This window comes from Ceratina calcarata, unplaced genomic scaffold (genome assembly GCF_001652005.2).
Source record: "Ceratina calcarata isolate Rehan_Ccalc_2016 unplaced genomic scaffold, ASM165200v1 scaffold518.2, whole genome shotgun sequence".
NCBI lineage: Eukaryota > Metazoa > Arthropoda > Insecta > Hymenoptera > Apidae > Ceratina > Ceratina calcarata.
The window spans coordinates 10,765-23,108 of NW_017176316.1; the positions used below are offsets into that span (position 1 = coordinate 10,765).

A 12,344-nucleotide genomic window follows, 5' to 3' on the forward strand; every position below is an offset into this window, starting at 1 on the left:
ACTAAAAACTATCGACTAATTAGTCGATAGTATGATGCGATTATTCCCTAGGTAGTCGATACTTTAAATTAGTCGATAGTGCCCATCGCTACCGAAGAGCCGAGAACTTCACATGCGTGTTCAAAACCACGGTTTCGACTTTCGGTTCATATTTTCTTCTTATCGGCATTATAAAATAATTAGGATTGGTCATTTGGTCAAGGATGGTGAAAAGAAAGTAGTGAGATTTGTTTCCATTCAGTTATTAATCAAAATGATATCAGAATTTTTCTTATCTCTTTTATTACTATCACCGAAGAGAGATTACTAAATAGTGGCATAAATTAGTCGAGGGAATAATTCCCGGTATTAAATATCCACCCTCAGGATTCCTCATTTGGCAAAAAAAAGACAAAACCATTAGTTGATGAATCTTCTTGTATACCCAGTACTTACGTTAGTATTATATTATATTATAATGATAAGATGAAAGTGATGCTTCAAGCAGTTTGAAATTGGTCCAAGGGTTCGCACTTTATTCCTCATAATCGTGTTAACATCCTAGACATTATAAGTTAGGCAGTTCTGCCGTCTCGTATACATTATTCACTCTTTCGTTTTATTCAGTTGAGGTCGGCGATGATTTATCTTGGTTGTAGAATCCGACAGAACACGGTGACATTGAATTACACGTGGACCGTAGATGATCGAGAGACCACTGTCAATTGATCTCACTGTAATTACGATAAAATCAAATGAAAAGAAATCATCGTCGATCGAAATCGCTATCAACGTTCCATGAACAGCAGCAAAATAACAGAATACACGTGTGTCGATCAATTTTATTCACCCTAAAAACGCAACAAAAAAATCGTCGAGTCAGCATAAAGTTAATACAAAGTGAATGGAATACGATACAACGTAATATCTCTATCGTTACAAAGCAATACGATAAATGTAATTATATCAAACGACTCGGTCGCCGTACGGTGATTCAAACGCGATCCAGAGTAATACACGATTACCGATACGATGTACGCTTATACACGTAACGATAATACGCTTGGAATAAAACTCGAGCGAACACCCGCAATCGTCGCTTCATGCCATCCTTCTTATCTTTGACAGAGGTCTGAATTTCACATAGAAAATTCCATGGGTTTGGTCCACGTTGAGCAAGCATACCACGCGTTCACGGTATCCACGGATAACTCGAACCGTTATTACGGCGCAAGATATGTATGTACCTATCATCATAATCGTTCGTTCATCGTCTAAGCGAAGTAGTAGACAGGTTTCGTCGTCGTCATCCTCGTAGAATCGTCGAGCCTCGATTACGGATCGTTCGTTCCGGACGAACGGCCGCCGATTTAATCTTAAAAGCGAGTCGGATCAACAACAACTAGAACGTACACTCGCGCGTCAACAATCCATAAATCTTTTAACTTCTCTTCCCTTTCATTCTTTCGCACTCTCTTACTCTCCGTACCTTTCTCTCTATCTTTCACTTCTCGGTTTTACCTAACACACGAGTGTTCACGCTTGCTTTGGATGCACCGCGGGCGTCGCCGGTTCCGACCGGAAACACGATAACAGAAAGCCGGTGTACATTGTGAAGAGAACCGTGATCGCGATCAGCATGTACATGTAGATGTTCAGCTCTGGCTGACGGTACCTATTCTTGCGTAACCAGTCCAAGACGTCTTGCTCCTTGTGCAGGTCGCCTGTTGAAAAATAATCGTGATTACGAGAAAACAGAGAACGTTTATAAAGAATTTTACCTCGATAGATGCTGGGAAATCTTTTTCGAAAGTAGACGATCGCAGGCAGCTTGGTAACACCCCATTTCCTAGCGTATCTCGGGTCTGCCATTTTTACAAACGTGATGTCCAAGTTATCCGTCTCTCCGTCGATGTTCTCCAATTTCTCGCTCACCTCTTCGCTCTCCTTATTATTCGGTTCGTCTGGACATACAATTAAACGCAGTTGCAATACGCAGTTCGTTCAGTCGTATCGGAAATATCTGTTGATACTGACAGAAAAATACAGTGAGGAATTCGTTCTCGTCCAAAAGTTTATCCAACATCTTTTTATTGACTTCCTCGATTTCGTTTTTGATCTCGAACACGTCCTGAGACGTCAGCCACTGGAGGATTTTGTCCTCTTGAGTCAGATCACCGTCGTACATCAACGGTGTCTTCTTGCGGAAGTAGACCAACGATGGAACGTTCATGATCTCGTACTTCTCTGCAACCTCCGTGCCGAGGACTTTTACGAAATCGATACCAAACAGGTCTGCTTCGCCGTCGATCTTTTCCAACGCTTCCATAATCTCGTCGCACTCGGGACAGTCCTCGTCATCTGATTTCAATTAAGATCTGAGCAAGAGACAAGTATTTTCAGAGTTCGGATAACTTACAGAAGAAGACGGCTAGGAACGGTGATTCGTCCATAAGTCTCTCCAACATTCTCTCGTTCACCGATTCAATCTCGTCCGCCAGTTCTCGATTGTCATCGTCGATCAGCCATTCGAGGACCGACTCCTCGTTTTGCAAATCGCCTTTAGAATCATTGCAGAAAATAAGTAAAACGCGGATTAAATTAATTATGGAGCTGAGAGACAGAAACCTTCGAACAAAAGTGGATTGCCGTTTCTGAAGTAGACCAGTGCGGGGAACGTCTTAATGGAATATCGTTTGGCCAGTTGAGGGTCCTGAATTTTTACTAAATGAATTCCGAATACGTCGCACTCGTCGTCGACTTTCTCCAGCCCCTCCAAAATTTCGTCGCATATATGGCAGTTCTGCTTGTCTGCAATTCAACAGTTTTTTCACAATTGCCAAGGATATCTTAATAAATAAAGAATAATCTTACAGAAATAGACCGCGATATACTGTGTTTCTTCGACGAACGTCTCTAACATCACTCGGGTAATTAATTCTATACGATCCTCTGTTTTCTGCGTAATCAACCACTGTAGAACTTCTTCCTCCACTTTTAAATCCCCTGTGGAAAAATAATATGCAGTAAACACGGTAAACAGTTGAATTCATCAAAAGGATACCTTCGAACACGTTTGGTATTTGATTCTCGAAGTAGACCAGTACGGGAAACTCGATGACTCCGTAATCCTCTGCCACCTTATAGTCCTACAAAAATTATGAAGAAATTTTCACCCCAGCTTCAAGCGACGTATCCATAGAAGAGGCGTTGGAAAACGAGTTATCAATGAAATTAATTACTGAGGAAATCTGTACGCACCTGCGTTTTGACGAAGGTAATGCCGTGTCGATCGCAATCATCGTCAATGTTTTCCAGTTCTTCGAGAATCCCCATGCATTGGTCGCAGTCTTCCACATCTAAAGAGACACTGTATCGTTATAAGATTCACGGAAGCGTATCGAAGGTCTCTACTCGAAAGACAGCGGTCTATTTTGATTAGGTAGAGATATCGAACGGATGATCTAATTAAAGCGGTCAGCCTGTCTTGTCTACAGGCGACGACTAACGAAACAAATGTATGAATGATCTCTTGTGCTTACAGGCGTAATACTACATCTATTAAAACGTGGGCATACGAAAATACTGGCTGGCATGCTGGTCAGCAATGGTTTAGGATAGCTATCATAGTTTCTGCCTTCTCTTCATGCTTTCTAATCGTGCAGGTACACCTGTGTGTCGCTGTGTAACAGTGTAAATGGAAAAATATCGTGTCGATCGACCTATGAAAAATATTCGTCTTTCATCAAGAATACAAAAACACCGTGGATCGTTTTCCAGCTGAAAAAACTCGTTGAAAAAGTGCGATCGGATAAAAACAGCGCCGATCTCTAGAAGAGTATTTGTTGGAGAAACGTGAATGTTTAATTTGTGAATAATGTTCTGGGTGGTGCACACGGAGATGAACTATCTGGAACATGTTCTAAAGTGGTGAAGAAAAATTCGGGACGGTAACTCAATAATCGTCTGTCTCTTTCTCCGTGTTCAACGTGTACCGTCGAGTTCTTCGAGTGCTGCTTCTTGCTCGGGACTCCTGCGCTCCCTGTGCCGTGTCTGCTTGCGCTGATATTTTGCCTGACACAACTCGCAAAGCGTTCTGTTCCCTGCGGCATTAGCAGACAACGTGTACAGCGTACGGACGAGGACAGAAACGAGAGAGAATAAATAAAAGACAGGCCAAGTAGCAACGATCATATTATACGTAGAAGAGACGTGTGACAAAGGACGGACGGACAACGTGGTGAAAATAAAGTAAAAGAAAATACAAAGTCTTGTTAATCTGTTGCGACATAGATCAAGCACAAATATACGCATACGTATAGACGAGTTCACGTACGAATCTATGTACATAAGTTTAGTCTCGAGCCGCGTAACAGCTGTATGCTGTCTCAATTAATTACATACGATAATAATTGCTGGCTGCGGTCAGCTGTTATTCTCTTTAGCAAAGAGTAGTCGACGTAGCAGCATTAATATAGTACATAGAACAGGACGAAGGAATTGTGAGATATGGAAATAGGAAAGAAAAAGGAAAGGAAGAAACTTGAATGAAAATATTTATATATAATCAGGTGTGAACGTGGAAAGAAGAATGGGATATGGAATGTGAAGGATAGTAGAAGTAGGTAAATAGTACCGCGCAACAGGCTAGAGATACATTCCTGCTTGGCAGTTGGCCGTTCCTGAAGGACTGTCAGACTTACAAAAGTACACCGCCAACGATTCCGATTCTCTTATTAAATTCAAGAGTTCTTCTCCTTCTAAATCCTCGATTACCTCTCCGGACGGGTCTTTCTGCGTCATCAGCCACTGCAGAATCTGTTCCTCGTCGTAAAGGTCCCCTTTAAATAAAAATCATTTGATTGAACCAAACAGTCGGAATTGAGTCGACTCGCATCGTACCTGCGTAAATGACTGGTTCCTTCGAGGACATCTTAAAAAATAATATCGCTGGCAACGCGAAGACGCCGTACTGCTTGGACAGCTGTTTGTCGTCGATCTTGACGAACTTTATCCCCGCGTTGTCCGCCTCGTCGTCGATGTGCTCGATTTCCGACAGCACCCTGCCACACTGTTTGCAGTCGTTGCTGTCTAAACATACGCGCGGCTTCGCTTTCGACATGCTCGGAAATCTCTTATCTTTGAGACTGCAGATTCTCATGCAAAAGTAAAATGTAGCCAGGAATTTCTTTAAATTCTCATGCTCTCGTATATCGAATGTAATTTCTATGTTTCTGAATGCATCGAATTTGCAGTTCGTTAGTTATTAAAATTTGATTGCTTGCCCGGAGAGATACTCACAGAAGAACACTGCCAAGTAATCAGTGGTCTGTCGTATCTTTTGGAACATCTTCTTATTTATTCGTTCGATATGATCGGTGAGCTCCATGTTCTCCGGATTGGTCAGCCAATCGAGGATCTCTTCCTCGTCGTCGACGTCTCCGTCGTAGTTAATATTCTTCCCCTTGCGGAAGTACGTGATACCGGGCGGATTCCGGAAGCCGTACTTCTTCGCCATTAGCCGATCCTTCATCCTGACGATCTTTATCCCGTACTCGGCAGCCTCGTCGTCGATCAACTCGACGTGCCTGAGTATCCTAGGACTCTCAGGATCCTCCTCCTTGTCTACAGGACCGAGAATCTCTTTTGTTTTCAACACGCGATTATCCTTACCCTTTCTCAATCGATTTTTCAACGTTCGATCATTGAATTCTACTAAAGAAAGTCAATCTACGAATCTGATAACTTAATCTACGATTCATTAACTCATTTCTGCGTGGACAAGAAATGTGAATTTGTATCTTACAGAAAACGACAGCCAGGAATTCTTTCGTCTCGATATATTTGGTTAGCGTGTCACGATCGATTTCCTCGATGCTCTCGTCCGTCTTCTGCTTCACCATCCAATCGAGCACTTCGGTTTCGTCGAGCAGATTACCTAAGTTACCATAACGTTGCTCGAATTTACTTTCATCCTTACGGAAAACTAACAAAAGGCTTTCGCCTTTATCAAGGATCTGGAATGGCTATTCTCTTCCATAATCGTTATTAAAACTGGAGATTTCTAGTTTATCTTATAGTCGAATTGAAAATTCTTACTGATCTGCTTGTACCATTTACCTACGAAATACTACGTTCCTCTCGATGTTCGATGATGGAACATGTGAAGCTTTTAAAAATCAGAAACAAACTCCTGTAGTCCGGACGAATTACAAAGGGGCTACTCTACGTCTACCATTAGCGATACGGGCGAAGCAAATACAAAAGGATACTAATTGGTACTAGGAAACATATTTATTATCGAGTTTTATTATCGTACATGTTGCTCTTATGCGATTAAGTAACGCCTTACGGCAGAAAGTGCGCAAAAGTGTTTATTTAACGAGCGATAGAACACAGTGATGATCGCGATCACAAACTTTGAGCGACAATCAAACTATTCACGCGAGATAGATCGTGTCGTGTCAACGTCTCCGAGTTAAAAAAAAATTTCTATCGACAATCGCCGCGCTCTAGATTCGGTGATCGCGACCCAAAGAGCTTCTAATGCTAGCATAGTTTTGTACAGATTTCGATCGTACGATGCTCGGTGAGAACGAGTACAGAAATCAACAAATAAATAAATAAATAAATAAATTAATAATCAACGTGAGCGCTTTCGTCCTTTCCTTTCGACGGTCTCTGTCTCATCACGGGGAACCGTACGAAAGCGGAGGAAAATAACAAGATTAATTCATTTCTTTTTTTTTTTCGATTTTCTTTTTCCCATCTTTTTTTCGGTTTCGATTTTGTTTAGTGGCTGGCTCGTGCGGCCCAGTAAGCAATCAAGCGATTAGTGATAGCGGTGTGACGAGGAACGCACGTGTCCCTCGACGTTTTATTGTTGAGGAATTTTCAATTAGGGTATGTTTATGTCTTAGCCACGATACCAGGGGTAGCACTCTCAAATAGAACAGCTGTGTGTCTCTATACAAGTGTACGCGTGTACATGTATATACAGTATGCGAGCGGTGATCGAACGAGGATCGGTGATACTATGTACAAAATCGGTGATATCGTATAGCGTGTCTGTACATGTATAACAAAACTATAAAGGAAAGCGAACAATGCTCTAACAAGCCCTTACAAACTCTGACAGATACAATATGCTACACGGCGTAGTCACAGAATCTGAAACGAGACAAAGAATGACTTTTAATCCCGAGACTCCGGAATGAGATCAAGAAAATTAACGGTCGATGGAGCAGTCGTTTATTCCAGACCACGTATACCGAGTATACGTCGCGTATAATCATATCAAGTGACTACAAAGTACAAACCTGTGCACGTCGTTCGCGTTGCACTTGACATAAACATACTCTCGAGAGATCTGCAGATTGACCAAGGAATTATACATATAAGAATTCGGTCGAACCGATCGTGAGTGAATCGATGTACCGTCCGGTCGGTGTCGACCAATGCAAGTAGTACAGCTGAACGATACGTCCGACGGCTGCGACCCACCGCGAGATCTAGATTGGCCCTTGTCTCCCGCGATTCTTATTGATGAAAAATGCAATGGGACGGCGGTATCGTGGCAGCAGTCGCGGCGATCGTTAACAATAAAAACGCAAAATATTAATAATGGCAGGGTGTACGACCATCGTCGACTCGTCGCGCACTCAAGTCTTCTGTTTCTCGACAAGGCAAAGATACAAGGGAGGGATGTGCGCGTGCACTTTGATCACTTCGTTCTGACTAAGAACGCTTTATACATTATCTACGAGTTCGCTGGTCTGTTCGCAGTTCTGCGCGAAGACTCTCACGTAGGAACGATCATTCGAATATATTTGTGAAACGAATCTTGCGAAGTAGATATTGAGATTTACAGAAAATGTTAAATGATAGGCGAGGGGGGTGTATGCGTGACTGGATCGCGTGAATTATAAACGTTGAGGAGAAAGATGATCGCGTATGCTGATGATGATGCTTCGAGTCAAAATGACGATGACACGAGTTCAGGAACAAGTCCGTTCGTTAAACGATACTTTTATAATATCTCTTCTTCGTTGTTCGTTCCGGATGATTCCACCCTTTTTCCATAGCTTCACTTCCGTTTTCTCCGGCTATCTCTCTCTCTCTTTCTCTTTCTCTCTGATCCGTTTTGTCGTTCGCCTCCGCCGGTTCCCTTGCTCTGCCCTAGACTTTCATGATGTACGGAAGCCCGGCCACAACTGCAACAGGCCAGAACCCCGACCGAAACTCTCAGTGAGACGTAGAAAAAGCGTATCTTCACGATCCTTTCTCTCATCGCGGTCTCGTTTAGATATCTAGATTAGTCACACTTTTCCACGGCACGTTTACTATCTCTCTTTCGTCCCTTCGCAGCCGACGTTTCCTTTCTTTTAGTTTAATCACGGATCCGATCGATTACAAGGTTCTTGGACAGACGTACACATTTGTAGTAGGAAACGGGATAGGATCTGGTAAACACTGTAACGGAGCTATAACGAGCTTCTGACGTACAACACAATAACGTAATTACGTATTAAACATGATAAACCCGCGTGCGATGAACTTGTTCGCCGTTATACCTCCGTTGCGATTTGATTAAAGAACAGTTACGTATCCGGCGCGCGGTAGTACGAGATACAAGATCGTCGATCGAACTAAGACTATAGAAACAGTCGCGAAATCTCGACGAATCCGAGGAGCCAGTCCACCGGCTTCCCTAGGCACGTATCTTGGATCGTGTTGCTCGTCCAGAACTTGCGGCTCGTGATCATCTTCATGGACCGCGCGACACACCTGCATTCGAGACACGAGACACGTCAGCCGGCCGTCTTTCTCTCGCCGTTTCATCGTTTCCAGCCCCGTCGAACGGCTGTGATGCACACTCTCGTTTCTACCTCTCTAACCACACCCTCTACTACACTGTCCAGCTACGGTGCCGATCAAATCACTGCCCACTACGCGTGGACATTGATTCATTTCAGGCTGGTAGTTCGAGCGGAGTTAACGCGGCAGCGGGCGTTAACTCTCGAAGATTTTTCCAAATCTTCCGTGACGCGTGATGATCCTCTGTGGATTCGGCGCGTGGGCAGTGATTTAACTCCGCGATTACCACAGCCAGTTCAGATATTTACCGCTTCCGAAGAATCCCTTCTTGTCCTTCTTCTCGCCGCCGCTAGATTTGATAGATGATATCGTCGCGGTTTTCTTGCTGTCCTTCTCGGTGAGCTTGTTAATCGGCTTCAGGCCGGGCAGTCCTAGCTTTTCAGGCTTCTCGCGTTGTACTTTGCCCTTGTCCTTGGCCGCCGGGCCGACTTTCGTGAGCTTGGCGACCTTGGTGCCGTGGGCTACCTTGGCAGGACAGCACTGGTAGGGCTCATAGGAGGGAATCTTGGGTTTCGCGCTTTTACCTCCCATGCCGATGTAGAAACAGCCGTCGCCTGCAGTAAGCAAATACACAACGAGTCAGATAGAGAGAAATTTCAGACAAAAAGTGAGAGAGAAGAAAGAATATAGTGAGAAAAAAAAAACTTGGTCAGAAAAATTGGCTAGCCTACCAGGCTTCCGATTGATTCGTCTCGTCACGAGTCAATCCGGATCGGGAAGAAAGGAGGATGGACGTCGGTGACAGACAGAGAAACAAACAGACAGAGAAGATAGATTAGAGAAAATGTGGAGTATGATAAAAAAAAAAAACAGACGGAGATAAAGAGAGAGAGATAGAGAGAGAGAGAAATTTAGACGGAGATAACATTGATCGGTTTTCGATTGACTCGTGAGATCTCGACGTTAACTAGTGCAATGAGAACGTGTCACTCCAACCCCAATTGCGCAGCAAAAGCCAAACGTGCATGTTTCTCACAGACGGAAAATATCTCGCGGCGAGTCGACGACTCTTTCAGGGCAGACGTTTTAACGTGGACCAGCCTCCACTCAGATACTCGAAGTCGAAACACGTTAATTTTTTTAAACCGTGTCCAAACGTTTCGATATTCGTACATCGCGCGAGCAACGACGTGATCAATCGTGGTAAGACGTTCGAGACGAACCCCACCCGTTACTTCCTCGCTCTTTCGAGCGGAGGCCAGTCCGATTCTCTTCGACTCGGAGCTCGCTGCAGACGACAGCTGTCAACTACAACAGGAACCATCGGCTCGCTTTGGAGAAATCGTTGTTATTTCGTTTGTTGGGTCGTAAAAGTGCGGTCGGGGTCTTCTGGAGCTACGGTACCACCGACGGAACAGCGAACGACGATCGTTTACTTACCTCGACTCAACGGGAGAAAAAACATAAAAAAAGAAACAACGTCAAGCGTAAATTTTTCCAGCAAACAAGACGCAATCGGTTTAGAATTGCGATATGTACAATGAATTTCGGTCGCGTAGCTCCATCGACGAGGGGATGTCACTAGGCTGGCATGCGAACAGGACCGATTAAATACTTCTGGACGTGAGAGGGCGGAAAGATGAGACGAGGAAAGGAAACCGGGGCGAGTCAGTAAGGGAATAAGAAATAAGAAAGACAAAAGAGAATTTTAATTGTCATGCAGGTTCGCCCTACAGCCACCAGCTCGACCGCGAACAGTCGGGCAAGGCGGCCCCGTTTCGTTTTAGATTGCTGGTTACGGTCAATTCGGATCGCTCTAATTGGCAATATGTACAACATCTCAACGCTCTGTTTCTCTGCGGGGGAATATCGTTTTCTGGTTTCTCTCGAATCGCGCAACACAAAGCCCGTCACACTTCGATCTCTCACGTGAATTCCTCTTCGGCCTCCTCGGTTGAAGTCGGACCTTTACCTTTGTCCAGGATTTTCTTCAGGGCTTTATTAGATTTTTCATCATCTTCATCATCATCATCATCATCATCATCGTCGTCGTCGTCGTCGTCGTCATCGTCGTTATCATCGTCTTCGTCGTCTTCGTCGTCGTCGTCGTCGTCGTCGTTATCGTCGTCTCCGTCTTCATCGTCATCATCCTCATCATTATCATCTTCATCATCCTCCTCATCATCATTATCATCATCATCGTCATCATCATTATCATCATCATCGTCATCATCATCATCATCATCATCATCATCATCATCATCATCATTACTATCATCATCATCATCATCATCATCATCATCATCATCATCACCTGCGTATTAACAGGGTCATCGATAATACTCAGCGCGACCGGAAATGAGAGCGTGTACCTACGTTTTTTGTGATCGATACGGCCTCTCGGTCCAAGGGATAGCATGCGTTTAAGAATGGATCACATTATTTACGTGTATCACAATGAACGTGTACGAATTTGTTATCTAGACCACGTTCACTTTCGTATAACACGGGTGTTCATCCAACGTAACTTGAGATAAGAGACCAGTGATGGAGAAAAAAGAGATAAAAAGAAAAATGTGGAGTCAAGAAGAAACGGAAGCTCGCGTTGTAAATATATGAAAAGAGCGTGGCATTTAAATGCATAGTGAACGTGTCAGTTGGCCAGAGCGATTTTGCGCGCGCGGCATCATTAGAAGCTAAATCGAAAATTTTCGTTCTTGTTCTCAATTCGAAATGAAAATGAAAAAACCGAGCAACGGCCTCTAATGTATCAGCCATTCACCGCCGATTCTCTTCCGATGTCTGATGCTTCTCAACGCTTAAAGAACTGTTCGCAAACTTCTAAAGAAACTCAAAAGTGAATTATTTCTCATACTTCGTATTTGTGTTCACTGTTCATCATTATAGATAGTTCTTTAAGCGTCGACGTTACAAGCGTAAAGTAACGCGCTATCACGGCGATGGTTGAGCTATCGGGGTGAACCGCGAGTATTGTACTCGTAGCCCGGTGGTATGGTCACGACCGAGATTAACGTCACAAAGAACAGTACACCAGTAATAATAATCATCATCCTAGAAATCTCCTTACTTTTCTGTTTGATTAGCCATTCCAGAACTCTGTCCTCGTTCTTAAGATTACCTACAAAAGGCACACACGCATATCAGGATCAGTCGCTTGCCGTACATTCGTTCAAATAATTCGAACAAGTAATAAAATAGGGTTCATCAGTTTCTTTTCTCTGACGATGTTCAGTTGCTCTTCTTCTATAAATATTCGATCGATCGATATTCATTATTAGAAACAAGTTTCTATTACGTTAGCTTCCAAATAATCAATCAATGAAAAAATATATTGTTTTATCTATAAAATTCTTCTAATGAACAGCCATGAATTTAATTGCACATCGATGACAATATGATGAAGATCACTGTATACTCTATAATTGAATTCTGAATAAAAAAAATTCAATACTCTCAGTCAGTTAAGGATGTATTGGCTATGCAGTCAATCCCAAAAGTTTATGTACCTTAGAAAAACGCATTTCCTA

The 12,344-nt window shown here is 43.3% G+C and overlaps 1 protein-coding gene across 4 annotated transcripts in view; it reads right to left on the reverse strand.

The window, feature by feature from the left end:
* Positions 1-487: 487 nt before the first annotated feature.
* The window catches only part of hlk (hulk), a 27,016-nt gene continuing 15,159 nt past the window's right edge, over positions 488-12,344 (reverse strand). For 2 of the 4 annotated variants that reach the window (XM_026816463.1, XM_018030308.2), the window contains 13 exons: positions 5,786-5,917; positions 5,281-5,604; positions 4,882-5,070; positions 4,683-4,820; positions 3,975-4,082; positions 3,241-3,338; positions 3,044-3,128; positions 2,854-2,985; positions 2,608-2,790; positions 2,399-2,539; positions 2,017-2,340; positions 1,761-1,943; positions 488-1,703 (listed from right to left, as the gene is read on the reverse strand). In XM_026816463.1, the coding sequence (XP_026672264.1) occupies positions 1,516-1,703; positions 1,761-1,943; positions 2,017-2,340; positions 2,399-2,539; positions 2,608-2,790; positions 2,854-2,985; positions 3,044-3,128; positions 3,241-3,338; positions 3,975-4,082; positions 4,683-4,820; positions 4,882-5,070; positions 5,281-5,604; positions 5,786-5,917 (2,225 nt within the window). In that variant the 3' untranslated portion in view covers positions 488-1,515. Of the gene's footprint in view, positions 1,704-1,760; positions 1,944-2,016; positions 2,341-2,398; positions 2,540-2,607; positions 2,791-2,853; positions 2,986-3,043; positions 3,129-3,240; positions 3,339-3,974; positions 4,083-4,640; positions 4,821-4,881; positions 5,071-5,280; positions 5,605-5,785; positions 5,918-12,344 lie in introns of all 4 variants that reach the window. The other 2 variants (XM_018030310.2, XM_018030309.2) reach the window with 2 other exon arrangements.